The 16,488-nt window shown below is 37.2% G+C and overlaps 1 protein-coding gene across 1 annotated transcript; it reads left to right on the forward strand.

The window, feature by feature from the left end:
- Window positions 1–552: 552 nt before the first annotated feature.
- Window positions 553–7,187, forward strand: LOC131429338 (uncharacterized). Its single transcript, XM_058593411.1, has 5 exons — window positions 553–735; window positions 812–937; window positions 6,573–6,808; window positions 6,873–6,983; window positions 7,049–7,187. Exons 1-5 carry the CDS (start codon window positions 553–555, stop codon window positions 7,185–7,187), a joined length of 795 nt encoding a protein of 264 aa, XP_058449394.1.
- Window positions 7,188–16,488: the final 9,301 nt, after the last annotated feature.

Below are 16,488 nucleotides of genomic sequence, written 5' to 3' on the forward strand. Positions count from 1 at the left end.
GCCGTGATCGATCTATATGATGTATGATATTGATCTGCTTCAGACTACTTGGTAAAATATGGAAACATTCAATCTATGATTTTGATTAATTAGAATCTATAGTAAACACTGATTGCTCGGATTTTGATGTTACTTTATTTCCTAAAAAGAGAATGTTGCATGAGTTTGCCCAACCATTTATTTTCATAACCCACTTGTTACTTATTCCTCCTCACATTTCTATTACGCTTTGACCTAATTCTAGCCCACTGCCGTTCGAAAAACTTCACCCATCCGTACCAGGAAGAATAAACACGAACCGGTCGGCAGAAGATAAGTTTGGACCAACATCACCGGCGGTGTTTCTCACACATCATTCTCGCGTCTAACTGATTATCATCTGTGTCACTGTGGTGCCGAAAATCACTCCAATTGGAGTAAATCGACGGTTCCGTTAGTTCCGATCGGCTCGACCACGTTCGAGTCAGCACCGGAGACCGTTTTGTTTCAGTTTCAGTTAAGAGCTGTGATCGTCGTTGTCTCTCAATCAGTATTTTGGCCTGGAACCCGAAGATGAAACCATCAACCGACTGTACTTGTGCCATTGGGATAATCACAATCATTAGTTTTGTGTGCGGTGCCGGTGCCAATTTCGGTGTGCGGAATCAGACTGGAACTCATCCGGGTGATTTAAATGATGGGGCGAAAAATCGAGACAAACGATCGCTATTTTTCCCGTACAATGCTGCCCAGGGAGTGAGTTTCTACGGTGGTGGCACTATTTCCGGAAGTCGTATTAATTTGCCGCGTATGTGCTCATATCTGTTTTCAGCTTATTGCTGCCATTGCAGTACCGTTGGGTGTACCGGATCGGAACATTTTTGTGTCGTACAATTTTGAAATCAACTATAACAATCCAACGCAATCGAACATTTTCACCGAGGGATTCTTCAATTATGTGAGTAGCTGATATACTGCTTTTGTATTGGAATGTTTGCGATGTTTCTGTTATAGTTCTGAGATTTATCTGCACGGTTCGATATCTGTCTTTTTCATATACGATATATGATCACTGTGCTAACCGACTTTGAAATTTAGGCCCTGGGAGCTGAGTGTCATATACTATTCAAATCAATTTGCTGAGATCGCAAAATATGAAAGATCCTGAATAAAAAGCGATATCAAACTAATATCATAGTAAAAGCTCACTTTACTATCACTGCTTATTTGGGCATTCTTTTCTTATTGAAATGGCAAACTAACGCTTCAAATTGGTATAATAACTTGTTTTGCTATTATTCCGCAATTTAGAGATAATATAACTTACGTAGGTATAAGACCAACGTACTTAATAAATTGTTAGAAAATTTTGATAATTTCTATAGAATTTTTTAGAAATTTATAGTGAATTTAGTGAAAATTCAATAAGAACACGTTTTTTTTGAAATATTAATCAAAATTTTAGATTATAAAATGTAAACACTTAGTAAAATAGTTATTCATCATTTATTTCATAATGTCATTCATAATGTCAGTATACAGGTTTCGGGTATTTGCATCCGAAACTCAACCCAAACCCAAATTCGACGGGTATTTGTGCACAGATAAAAATATTTTGTGAATTTACATTTATTTTCATGCACATATTTGGAGCAGGTAATTGAATGGAAAGTTACATTACAAAACTAAGCGATTTGTAAATATACAGGCTTGTTCTATGAAAAAGTAAATGCATTTCAATGTAATTTTACATCAATCATGGTTTTAAATCAGATTTTCGTTTCAACTGATGTCTGTTTAATAGTACTATTGGTTTACATATCGTGAAAGTTTCATCTTTTCGTTCTGTGTAGGGTTCGGTTTCAGAAAAAATATTTTTGTCGGATTCGAATCGGATACGGGTGACGATTTTGTTTATCTTTAACGGGTACGGGTTTAAGAAATTCTACGAAACCGTCAATTATATTTCCTCAAAGATAATTCAAATAGAATTTAAGTTTAGTCTCTATATTTTACATTTAATATATTACTCTGCTCATGCAAGTGACAAATTTATGGTAATTTCTTTTAATTCAGCTATTTCAGCACTTAATTCAACCTCACGAATGACAGTTTAAGTTCTTTTTCTAGTCGGAGACAAGAGCATAATAAAAATGAATTAAAAATTATCTTCTAATCAAGATGACTTAAAATAAAATGAGAAGTGCTGTGGTTCCATACAAAGTGTCTGAGTTTTATCCGGATCCGACTTTCAGCTCCGGAATGACATACGAAAATACACTGATTTTTCTCGAAGATGATTGAACAGATTTTCACATACTTTAAAAGAAAAGATCTTACAGAAAAATTCAGAATTTGGTTTAGATTCGCCTTCCAGTTCCGGAGTAACAGGGTAGTAAGTGCAAAATAAACAGAAGAAGCTTTTTGAAATTTATTATTAATTTCTGATTTGCAGATTGTTTGTAGTTAGTTGAAGGGCGAACAAACCCATTCTTTGTCAAATCTACCAGCAATTCGGAATTGAACTTCAAAATGGGACACCGTTTTCTGGAGATGGTTGGACTGATTTTTACAAACTTAAAGTCTAATGAAGGATTGTATAAATCCATTGGTTGCTATGAAATTTTTAGATCCGACTACTAGTTAGTTATGAGATGAGAACTATTGAAAGTTTAGAACCTTAGCTTTGCTTAAAACTACGTGTAAATCTTGTTAGCTGAAAGTCAAATGAAATGGTTTTGCCTACACCAGATTTCGTTTTCAGAAGTAAAATGGAGCTCACATCGATTTAACAAGAATTATCCCGATTTCCACAAGCCTTGGCTTAAATAAAGGGTCATACAGTTTCATATGTTGCTACGGAATTTTATTCAAATTTGACTTCCGGGTCCGGAATTACAGGGTAAAGTGTGCCAAATTGTGAATTGGGATTGGGATTGGGATTGGGATTGGGATTGGGATTGGGATTATAAAAAAAATCAAAGTTGGCCGCAGTTATTACATTATTAACAAACCTATATTTTATTTCATTGAAAATAATTCCGTCAAATAATACCCAACGAATGAAAATAAGACGGCTGAATAATATTAAAAAAAAAACGAAATCTTGCAAAATAAAACATATCTAATAAACTAGAGAACCTATCCATAAATGAGTAACAAGTCATCAGACTAAGTACGCATACTCCAATTAAAATTGAACTTTGCATACGTCTCCAGTATGGTAAATCATTTGATTTACCCTCACCTCTCTTCGAACCCAATTTTAATCAAGACTGATTTTTTGAAGAGGGCGAATATATTTTGGCATGCACTTTTTTCAAACCGTAGCTACTACTGTCTAATTCAAAATTTGCTAGACGATCAGGCATTCATGCTCTCTCAGAAGCCTTAAAATTAATATCAAAATGAATTCCTGATGATGTTCAAAATCAATTCCAAATATTTTATTTCAAGCTTTTATTTGAAATGTGATTGGGAACATACAGAAAGTTCTAAATGAATTATACAAAATCTGTTGGTACAAAAGAAGAAAAAAATATTTGCAACTCATCAAAAAGCTGAGACTTTTGAGTTCAATATCGAAATATTTTTGTAGTTCGATACTTCTAGAAGAAAGCTCAGCTCGAGCAAATATACTGTTGTTAGAAAAACGCTTCGTTTTTTTTCAATTTTAAATATAATTTCTAGAATTATCAAATAAGTATTCAACTTTTTTTTCGGTGCGTATTTTTAGAATGCTCAAAGATTTCTTTCAACTTTTCCTTTGGCATCAATTTTATATTTCTCACAGATTTCAAATTACAACGATAAACACATATAAAATCAGTCGCCTCTATTCAAGATCAATCTTCAGCACAATTAGTCCCTTCATCTGTTCACAAATAATTGTTTGTCACACTAAACCATATACAAACCTGCATAAAATCGACGAAAGGCAATTCTAGTTTACTAACCTTTGTGTTGCTACTTTCTAAAATTTGTATGGGTCTGAGTCTTGAAACAATCTCTGTTCTGTCAATTGAATCACCCTGTTAATTCAAAGAAAACCTGTTTTAATCCACCTAGTGGTATAATGATGCCTTTCTCATTTTCATTTTCTCCTGTATACACTGAGGTCTTTTTTATGCGACTTTTTTATGCGAACATTCAGATATATGCGGTTCTTTTATACGAATTTTCAGAGTTATGCGGTTTCCCTTCTGCGGTTTTTTTATACGAAGTTTCAAAATTATGCGGTTTTTTTTGCGAAGTTTCAGAGTCATGCGGTTTTTTTATGCGGTTTTTTTATACGGTACGTAAATTCGCATAAAAAAAGACTTCAGTGTATTACAGCAGAAATTCCCCGAAATACTACAATTTGAGAAGTTCAGAAAATAGTTTTGAAGATTTCTGTTTCCTAATACTACTATATTTATACATTACATTTGAATTTAAATTAGTGAAAATCTATTGAATCATATGTGAGAAAGTGAAGTGAGCTCCATTTTATAATATTTGATTTTTATTATCGGTACTTCCGGAACCAAAAGCTGGATATCGGCATAGTGACATTCGGTTCAGTCAACCATACACTAACATAAACTACAAACGTATTTACGGTTCTCTATGACGATTTGATATACGATATACCGGTAGTCGGACTTGGATAAAATTCAGCAAATCATTTATGGGACTATCAATGGTTTATTTGGTTACAGAGTAACATGATCTGCAAACTAGAGAAAATCACTAGCCAATATAAAAAGGTAGCTTATGAACAAAATATTCCTGAAATTGACCTTTTCATACTGAGCACAATATCTCCGAAACGAGGGGTTTGATCCGAATGAATATTGGGATATTCTTACAACATCTTAAGAACTTCCATCTCCTAGAAAAGTGAGTGACATTATTTCCACACACACACACACACACACACACACACACACACACACACACACACACACACACACACACACACACACACACACACACACACACACACACACACACACACACACACACACACACACACACACACACACACACACACACACACATACACACACACACACACACAGACACACACATATACACACACACAGAGACACAGACACACACAGACACACACACACACAGTCAACACACACACACACACACACACACACACACACACACACACACACACACACACACACACACACACACACACACACACACACACACACACACACACACACACACACACATACATTTGCTCTGTTCATCGAGCTGAATCGAATGGTATACGACATTCGACGACATTTTTTGTAGTGATTGTATAGCCTTTCTATATTAGAAAGGCTAAAATACCTGGGATAACAAACCGATTGTTCGGAATCACGTAAACGTTCAAGTCCGGACTTTGCCCCAAAAATATTCTAGTTTTGACAATATCATTTTTGTAATTTCATTCTACTGTTTTTTTCGAAACTTGTTCGTTGGGTATTGATAATAAAATGAACTTAGTTGATGATGACTTCATGTTCAAACAAATAAAATGTTATAAATCATGACCCGAAACAATGGTAAAATCAACTTTCTCTGTATGAAGATTGTTAACTAGAAAGCAAACTTGTATGAAGATACCTTATGATGAAAAAAGAACCGGAATTTCATTTTAAAATTCCCGCGTTTGTCCAATCGGTAAACTTTTATTCTCTCAACGTTAGCAACACTTTTATACACATTCTGTCAAATTTTGACGCATATCGTACGATTAATTTTTATTTGGCGTCTATACAAAGAAGTTGAAAAATTTTCGTGTGGCGATTTTTATAATAAATGAAAATTTAGAACAACGTGCGTGCATCAAATTTTGTGTTGCAAATGGATTTAAGCGTTCCGAAACGTTGAAAATGTTAGAAAAGGCCTTTGGTGAATCGTGTCTAGGAAAAACACAGGCATACGAGTGGTATAAACGCTTCAAAGGTGGTCGTATAAGCTTGGATCATGATGATATCCCTGACCGCCCAACAACATCTGTTACTGAAGAAAACATTGAATCGGCGATGCATATCGTGTTGCAAAATCGTTCTGTACCGATTAGAGAGATTGCTGTGTTGTTGGGCATCTCTTATGGATCAGCCGAACACATTTTAACTGATGTTTTGGGTTTGAAACGCGTCGCTTCTCGGCTGGTGCCAAAAAAAGCTGAATTTCATTCAATGCGCCGGCTCACACAGCGTTGGTTGTGTCGCAGTTTTTGGCCAAAAACTCAACCAATATCATCAACCAAGCACCGTACTCTCCAGATATGGCCCCGTGTGATTTTTTCCTCTTCCCCAGACTCAAATTGCCATTGCGGGGAACGCGTTTTGAGACCATAGAGACCATAAAAGAGAATTCGCTGCGTGAACTAAAGGCCATACCTTCGGCGGCCTATAAAACTTGTATGGAAAATTGGATCAAGCGTTCGCATGCGTGTATTGCCGCAGGAGGAGTACTTTGAAGGCGATAATAAATAAATTTATTAAAAATTGAAATTTTGCGTTTTTTAAATAAAATTCCGGTTCTATTTTTTATCATAAGATATGCTTGAATATGTATAACAATGTAACTTTACGCCATAGATTCGAGGCATAGCACCGCCCCTGGAATCGCCTGTGCTAAAAATAAACCGTGCCTTAAAAGGAAACCCAGAAGTCGAAGATGCTACCGAAATCACCACCAGCGAGGATGTACAACTCGATACCAGCACTCTGGCCCAGATGCAACGAAGATCACCACGAGATTTGTTTGATCGATACCCCAAGAAGTTTATAACCCGTAAGAAGATTTACCACGCGATTGAAGAACAACTTAAAAAGTGTGTGCGAGGATAATGTTTTTGTTTTGTTTTGGTTTTTGCTGATGAAATATTGTGTTTTTAGGAACGGTCTTAATGGGAAAAAATGTCTCCTGCGAACGATATGCGAAGCGGCCGAGATTCCGATGGTTGATAACAATGGCGTTATCGGTGATTTGATTCATATCATTCTCAGGTTTAGTTCGACTTACTTCCAAGTTTAAAATTTCAAATGAATAATGTTTTTTTTCTAAATTCCAGTCCATCCACATCGGAAGATGAACATCTCCCAGCAGAGTTCCACAAGGCGGAAATATTGGGTCTCGAAGGCAACTGTAGAAAGTACCGAAAGCACTGTAAGCTAAATGTTCTAGATCTGTTCAGTTTTCTGATGGAATAAAATTGTTACCGAAAACAAGCGATTGAGTGAAAAAATCACATTCCAACATCTAATTACACTCGTCCTATTAGGCAAACACCCCGGTCGCATTTATTTTCCCCATATTCCGGTCAACCCGCGAGTCTCGACTTGGCAAAGCTGTAGCCTACGGCGGCAGCAACAGTGGCAGCAGCTCATTAGGAGAGCTTCAATTCATAAAAGGCCTAATAAACAGCGCACGGGGCAAAATCGCTGCCGCCGCCGCCACTATTTCTAAGCAAAGCAAGAAAGCTCTCGTTTTTGGTTTGATTTGATGTATCATTCCGCATACGCAGTAGGGTTTTAATAAATCAACTAGCGTGGTTGATACAAATGTACCAATCATCAAACAGCTTGAAAATGCGTGCGTGTGATTCGACGTCAACCTGTCACGCGTGGTGAATGGTGTGAATTATCAATTAATCCTCTAGGTGGCCGCAGAGATCGCTACACTTCAGTAACTACCCAGGAGATAATATAATATGGCGTCGCGGGAGTTGGATCCCAATGCGAAGAAGTAGATTGCCTTTGGTAAATTGCTTCTTTCAGATGTTATGATACACCATAATCAGTTGATTTTGATTTGAGACATTAGAAATTCTTGGTAGCCGACAGACGCAAACAAGTTTCACTTTCAACCGGCAAGCATCTTTGCCAGGACAAGGCGTCTTCCATATCTTGTTTTGCTCCAGTTTCGAACGACAACATCCACGCACGCATTAGCTCTTCAACCGCTTCGAAAAGGGTAGTAATTATTGCTAGACCGAAAGAGAGAATACCTTCTCTAACCACAACTTGTTTTCCCTCGGACCGCTCCTTAGGCTCCTTACGCTCCGTCACCACCGGCAACACAGATGCGCGCGGCCGCGGTGGCCGCAGAGTGACCGGATTATGCAATATCTCCCCGTGTGTGCAGCTTCGCCGTGGTGGTGCTCTCGTTTTTTATGCAATATTTAATGTGCTTCGATGGCCCACAACCGAGATCAATTCGCTCTAGCTGCTACTAAATTGTGGTCAATAGACGGTACGGGGCGGGGTCTCCAACGCGATAATGATGTTTATGAAAATAGATTGATGAAGTGGTTGGACCTCACCACACCTCGCTCGGCCAGCAAGGAGCAAAACACCGAAGACAGGCGGCACTCCGACAACACAGGACAGGAGATTCGAAGCAACCGTAGTGTGGCTGCTGGAAAAACAAAAATGGATGTGTGTCAGTTGACCAGTACCACGCCAATGTGATGTGTTTTTGCTCGCCCGTCGGAATTCGCGCGCTGTGCTGCGCTGCGCTGCGTCCGTTGAAATCGAAAGTTGTGGATGGGCGACCGGGCCGAGGTCCGATCGAGCCAGGACTGGTTTTGTCGAGCAGACACTCCGCATCTGATCCAGTTCTTGGCTCCGAGATGTTACGGAACTTCCTTGCGATAACTGATGGTGATTGAAGGGTGGTCGATTTATCGGTTGATCGGTATGAAGTTAATGTATGCACGATCGCGATTTGCGTAATATGTTTGTGCTGTTGCATTAGTACAATCAACGTTTTAATGTCATCAAAAGAGATTATACCGCATGCCGGCTTAGGAAACATTTTGTCTTGGCCGTATGAATACACTTATATATTTTGACATTATGTCAAAATTCGAGTATTAACCTGTTCTCGCTAATTTGTCGATCTGTTTTACGGCACCCAAAATCGTGAGCTTTGTAGCATTTAATTGAGTTGTCATTTTAGTTGTTTATGTTGTCATGAATCAGATTTTCTTATTTACTCTATTTTTTTTCTTTCGTAAAAGCATGCGTGTGATTTGTTTGAAAGACATACTGACTTTAATGCGAATAAAACTGACACGCGTTTTCTATCGTTCGCAGATTCGTTTGTTTAAATTGTCCAATGGATGACAATACATATCGTAAACAATTCATTGCGAACGATTCGTTGATCTGAACAAGTTCCGAGTTATTTAATTTCTTCGACATTAAGGGGAGGGGGGAAGGTTGAGGCTAGGGTCTAAACGATGAAAAAAATCATAATTTTTTGCGATTTTTTTTCCAGAATTATCGTTCAACAAAATAAATTTAAATGTTTGCAACATTTTGTAATTTTTTTGTGGAAAAATATTGAGAAATAAGTTGGTGAAGAGGTATTTTTGAGAACGCTTCTTGAAAATCATGATTTGCGATGTCCACTGTATCTCAGCGCAGACTAATCAGAAATGAACAAATGAACGCAGCATAGTTAGAGTAGAAGTTTTTCTAGACCCCAACGTTTCTGATAGATTTTTCTCGATTCTTCAAATGTTTTACTATAAGAAAATATAAAGAAAATAAAAAATGATTTTTCAAAAGTGATAGATCCTACCCGCCCCTTAAGCAAAACCGGCTCATTTTATTAATTACGAAACTTCCAATGGAGAATATCGAAGGAAAGAAATAAGTCGGTGATATCTGCCAAACTGATTATTCTGACCATGACTCCAATAAAAGGTTTTCTCTAAACATTCGCTGCCTTTCTTGCAGTGTTGGGAATATCATGATCAGAAAAAGTGCATTTCAGTATCACTCGTGAGAAAATCAGCTCAAGAGGTTTTCTAAAAAAAACTAAAAAGTGACTGAAAAATCACTTCCGAGATTCTCATTCATGGAACAAGCATCAACAAAACTCAGAACCTCAAAGTTCACAATTGATTTTATGTGTTACCGAACCTTAATGATGAATTTTTGCCCACAGAAATATCACTAAAAATATAATAGAAAGAGAGAAGAGTATCCGATGATATTTATATGCGATGATCCTCTACGCTTCAGTTTGACACCGAAGTGATTCGTGCAAGATTTAATTATTATATTTTCAGCCATAATAAAATTTCCACTGAATAGATCTGCAACCGATAAATAATGACTGCAATACTTTCGATGCACGTAGGGTGGTCAATATGAACAACAATATTTTTCCCACATTCCAAACACTGCTCATAGTGACGAAAGACTGTTTTAATTCCAGCTGGCTAATTACTCTGTACTATTTAAATTACACAGAATAAAACGTTATAAACTATAAATTTGATTCATAGAAATAAAAACCCTTCTTAATCCACCTAGTGGTGTGATAATGCCTTTCTCTTCTTTCGTAACAGTCTCATGAAAATATATTTCATACTTTTATTAAATAATGTCGGATACTAATTTTGACACCAATTGATTCAGATTGATTCGAGTAGTTCACAAAAGCATGCTTTAGTGTTTATGTCACACAGTCAGCATCATTTTTTCAAACTAGTGCTTGACATTTGCGATTCCTATTTGTATGAGAACAGTGATGCTAATCTAAAAAAACCCTTCTCAGTCCACTTAGTGGAATTTTCATATATCTTGAAAAATCACCATAGGGGAGAGTACATGAAATTTTCGAAATCGAAAAAAAAATTTGATGCCAAAAAGGCTTAGAATTGCATGAAACGCCGAGATTTAGTGTCATCTCGAAAAAATTTTTTTTGAAAAAATCGACTTTTTGGGAATTAGACAAAATATCAAAAGTCCCAAAGTCCCAGAAAGTTGATTTTATCAAAAAAAAAATTTTTTTGGAGATGACACTAAATTTAGATGTTTCATGCAGTTTTAAGAGTTTCGGCATCGAAAAAAAAAGTCGATTTTGGAAATTTCATGTACTCTCCCCTATGGTACTTTTTCAAGATCGAAAATTTTCAAACTTCAACCGCTGGGCAGCACCCCTTACCCATGTCCGATTTAGCTCAAATTTTGCATGAGGGATTTTTTCGAGGTGCTTAAACTTTTGAGCAGAGCTTAAAGTAAATAGAGGTGATCCCAAAATTTTGGCGATAAAAATCAACGTGTTTTGTCGGGTACATGAAATTTCCGAAATCGAAAAAAAAAACTGAGTCGAATGGTATATAACACTATGGGTCTCCGATGTTCCGTTCGAAAGTCGGTTTTTCCAGCAATTCTAATACCTTTCTATAGAGAAAGGCAAAAAGGCAGATGGGTAGTGTCAGAGACATAACTGGATGTCGTGAGTACGAAAACAACTGGCATGTTCCTTAACACTTCCGAATATCAATAAGTTGATCAATTGTATAAATTATGTAAGTATTCCCCTTTTTCGCTACTATAATTTGAAACGATACACCTAAACTAAAGTTTAGATAAGTTACATTAAACATTCTGAAACACAAATATTATGAAATAACCAGAATAGTTCTTTATAATAAAATAATGGTGGCTCTGGAAAGAACCTATTATGAAGGCGTGCATTGCCTGAGACGTAATCGAATGTGTTAGTGACGGTACAAACTTTGTCTACTTCCATTTTGATAAATCTGATGCTTTTGGTACGAAAGAGAAAATTCCACTAATTCTTTATGTGTAGCACTGAAAAGTTGTTTGAATTGTCACGACCAACAGGATCTGCATTTAGATCTGAGATGGTTCTTTGCGTGTACACTGATGACTTCAGCTGGCAGGCTTCTGGTGTGGTTTCGTTGTGTGGCCGGCCCGATGTTACTCTCGTGTGTGTCTTCCTTCTGTAACCGTTGTTCACAAAATGATAGAAAAACTATAAGGATCAGCCCCACGGGGTTGTTCGAGCCATAGATGTGGAACAAAGCAACCAAAATTTCTAATGATCTACAATCAAACAGTTCAATCAATCGTCACACTTTTGAATCATCAATTGTACGAGAATCTGCATCTTGATCTTGATCTTGATTAAGAACCAACACCGAACAGTTTTTATTTTATAGTCGACAAAATTACTCCAATATCCCAAATGTATGAAATTATATCTTTGTACATACTTGCGATACGACTTTAGTATTTAAGCTTCCCTTCGCCAAGCTTGCATTCATGTTTTGTATGCAAGCAGTTTTTTTATAGCATTAAGTTTCTCCAACATTTTGCGATTTCGGTTAAAGCGATAAACTCTCATCTTATATAAATTAGAAATTTACCTTAAGCACTCAAAATTTACCCTGGGTATTTCTCAGGCGAAACGACATACCATGGAATTTCATCCGAGCTTGCATGACACAAGATCAGATCATACCAATTAAAGCTTCAAATCGTTTTATGGCACTTTTTGTCTTGCTGTTTAGCAACAACCTATCTCTAGCATGCTAAGCGTAGGACTGAAACGTTAGCTATAATTTCGCTTCTATTTATAGATTCGCGTGCTTCCAACAGCTTCGCTTTTGCATCGATTGACCAATCAGAGCGATGCTTTCCCTTTGATATATCGCTTACTCCTTCAAAATCGTCGTCTATGGCAGGGAAATCCGATATGCCGGAGATTTTTAGAAGACAAAATCGGACACTGCTCCCTACTAATCAAAATTTCAATCATACATAATTGAAAATACGTGGCTTGATACATTCAAATCGAGTCGTAGAAATATTTCCAATGAAATGATGTATTAATATAATTAATTGATACAAAATATACTGAGCTGTAAGTGTTTGAAACCTGACCGCATTTCTAAGTGTATGCTTCCTTGAGTTTCTGATTTGCGCCCCTATATAGAAAATAATAAAGATGTGTTCCACATCAAAAGTGGCTAAATCAGCTTTTTTATCGCTGGAGAAGCACATATTTTGTTCTTTTCCTCAGAACGCTGGTGCTGAAATGGATCAAATCAGACAGGTTTTTCAATAGTGTACTACTGAAAAACTTCAATGTTTTTGCTATATACGTTCAAGTTGGAAAATTTCGAATCTATTGGTAGTTAGGTTATATAAATCCTTTCACAGATCACTGAGATATGAGCTTTCAAAATATGAGAAAAGCAAACAAGCGTCATGTGTTTTCCTCTTTGATACTCGTTGATACCAAACACTTCAGAAAAGTTTAATTTTGAATTATTTGATATTATGTCACACGACTGAAAATTTTATCATAAAATTAGCAACATTCAAAAGGTTATTACTCTGAAACGGCTTGATTTTTTGCAGTCAAGGTGTACGAGGAAGAATGTTTGAAGAAGAGAATGCTGCCACTGTACAGAAAGCATAAGGCTTCTCCTCTCTTCTGGCCGGATTTGGCTTCAGCCCACTACGCCAACTCCGTTCTACAGTGGTTGTCAAAAAATAATGTACAATTCGTGAAAAAAAGACATCAACCCATCGAACTGCCCGGATCTTCGGCCAATTGAAAGGTATTGGGCAATTCTTAAGCGGCACTTTCGGAAGGAAGGTACAGTGTCCCAAAACATGCAGGAGTTCAAAAACATCTGGACAACTGCCACCAGGAAAGTCACAAAAGTAACTGTGCAGAATTTAATGAAGAATGTCAATTCCAAAGTGGATTTTCTTCAATATAATGAGTGAAATGCATAAAAATGTAATTTTTCTACAATATATCGAAAACTGATGTCAAATTATGTTTTTTTCGCTTTTTTATTCAATAATCAATGTTGCTAACTACTTTTCGATACACTCCTTATGGTCAGAATAAAAATGCAGGACGCATAAAGAAACTGTCAGAGAGAGATACTCGTCGAATTGTCAACAAATCTTCGAATTCTATCCTAAGTTGTTCACAAATCCGCACTGAACTTAAGTTGGAAGCTTCTGTTTCGACGGTTTGGAGGGCATTCGCCCAACATAGTTCGAGCAAAACTAAAAAGTGCTCTTCGTTTACTACCTCACCACAAGGAAGCTCGACTGGAATTTGCACATCGGAACATGCCTCAAGATTGGAAGAAGGTATGAACATGTTCTGCAATATTAGAAAAAAAACAAACAATTAGATGGAATATCATGTAGTATCAAAGATAAGCTCAAGGTAAGTTTACCTGCGATTTTACATGTATCGTTCGTATAGGAACCCTCGTAGAATTTGGTTAACCGCCAGTTTCAGTTCAATTATTATTTGCTTCAAAACAATAAGCGTCTGATGGCTGCACACGATATAACTATGACAATGTTCATTCCGGTGTTAATAATATCAAATTACAATATGAACAACATTTCGGAATTTTGTTGCGTATTCATTCCGTATATTCGTGATATGCCAAAGCGAAAATCAATGTAAGTAACTAAATGTTTTATGCGGACTGCTTCACATGTTTTCTTTCTCGTATTGTTGCTATATTATTTACCAACACTTTCCGAAGATTATCGACGATTTTGAAGAAGGGTTAATAAAATTACACTATTACTGAGTTTACTGGTACAACATTTTTCGTTGAAATAAATAAAATCTTCTCTTGGATCGATTAACTGTTTATAAAATTATTAAGTTTGTACCTTTCTCGAAAACTATTATCGTAAAATAAAATAGTTTCATTTGTTCAGGTTTAAATCGTTAGGTTGTTTGTATCTAAAATTGAGCTTTCAGGTAACTTTGAATTCATCATAATTGACTTCTAGTTAAAGGACGTTATTCAAAAACTTAACAATGTAAAAATGTGTGGAAAGTGATCAAAATTAAATAGAATCAACTATCAAGAAAGAATCTAATCGTCAATTTTATCATTCGCCAACAGTCTAAGCGCTTAAACTGGAGCAAGTTTGTAATTAGTCAATTGAATAAGTTTATAGTTTAGTGTATCATCATCATTATTATCTTTATTTTTGTATTTATTATGAAGACCCTAGAAACGTTCCATTTTTAATGTTATTGTGCTCGGTCGTGTCTTGAATACAACCCTCTTAATTTTTTATTTAGAGTGATTTCAAGCATTTCGTAAATAAAAGAATGAATTATATGAGAAAGTTATCATCGTAATAAAATCTAACATATACCAAACATTTTACATTTTTAACCAAATTACAGAGAATTCAACCAAACCAATCCCGAAATGTGTTGACGCTTCGAAACTAGAGACGATCCGAAATGTTTCTGCTTAGGCTACTGATCACAACAGATTGGAAACAACACAGTTCATACGGCACATTGACTATCAAAAATCTTTTCATTACCCGACACGAAAGATAAACCCAAGATGTACAGATTATTAACCAGTCGGCAGAACAACAGTGTGCTGCATTCATAATAAAAAAAATGCGCGATCTTAAAATCATTTCGTTACGGCAGAGGAGTCTTTCGTTCAACAGTGAAACCACCAATTCGGTTGAATCCATCGCGAGCGCACTAAGTCCAATAAAAAAAATAAGCAGGAAAAAAAAATGACGAGAGGCCAAACTTGTTAAGGAGATTAAGAGATTAGAATCGAAAATTCATCGTACCGAGCTCAAGCCACGGCCGCGACTGCGACGGCGTGTGTACCATGTTTACATGTTTTCCCCGGTTACCGGATTCCCACCCGCCCATCAGCATCGGAGCACAGCCGAAGCGGGTTTTCGGGCTGCTCTCGCTGGAAACAGTGACATCTCGTTATTAATGACAGCGTGAGTCCTCTTATTAGCTCCGCCACGCACATTGCATTGCGCAGATCTATCGCCGCGAACCATGCGCCATAGCCTATTCCTACATTCCCGAACCGAAACCAGACGGAGATTTGATTTTGACGGGCCGAGGTCGAATTCCTTTTACGGGTGGGATGATATTTGAAAAGTGAAGCGAAACGAGCAGCTTTGATATTGTCGGATGATTTCGAAATCGTCAGAAGAAAATGTCTCAAGTTACTCGCCGAAAAAAGGGGTCGTTTCCCGATGGGGGTGAAATCGAATTGAGGTGTTCACCGACTGCTACTGAATCCATTCACGGCGAGCAAACTTCTAATGCAAAGTGGTCATCAGTGCGAAGCTGGAAGTGTTAGCGGTTTTATATCTTCGTGTTTCTGATAGATCAGATGCCCTCGGGGCTGTCGTGCATGGAAGAGACATTCAACTAAACCCCGGGTGCTCTGCGAGACCTTTACGTATTATGAGTTATTCGAAGAAACAGACTACGATCGATAATATCTTACTCCCATTTTTTTTACGTCCCAGATTGTGCTAAACTGTAAAGAAATAGGTCGCTTAATTCGTACGAAGACTAGTACATCAGCCGCCAGCCGCTTTACGCGCTGAATCTCACACACTTCCGCGTTCCAACGAGATCCAATCTAAATCTTCAAGAGATTGCTGACGAAACCATCCTTATTGGCTCTGCGGGGAAATGCATGCAGGCTCCAGCGCCATCAAATGGTCTAGTTGGTATGGTAATTAGGCAAAAGCGAAAAAGTGACGATGAAAGATCCTGTACTACGATGCTTACATTTCTGCCACGTTTCGATTTCAACGGGCTGAAACGTGAAACTGAAGCGTTACCGGTCTCCCTTCTTTAGCATGGCATAATTATGGCACATTTTATGTACATGGACGCACA

This window comes from Malaya genurostris, chromosome 2 (genome assembly GCF_030247185.1).
Source record: "Malaya genurostris strain Urasoe2022 chromosome 2, Malgen_1.1, whole genome shotgun sequence".
Lineage (NCBI taxonomy): Eukaryota > Metazoa > Arthropoda > Insecta > Diptera > Culicidae > Malaya > Malaya genurostris.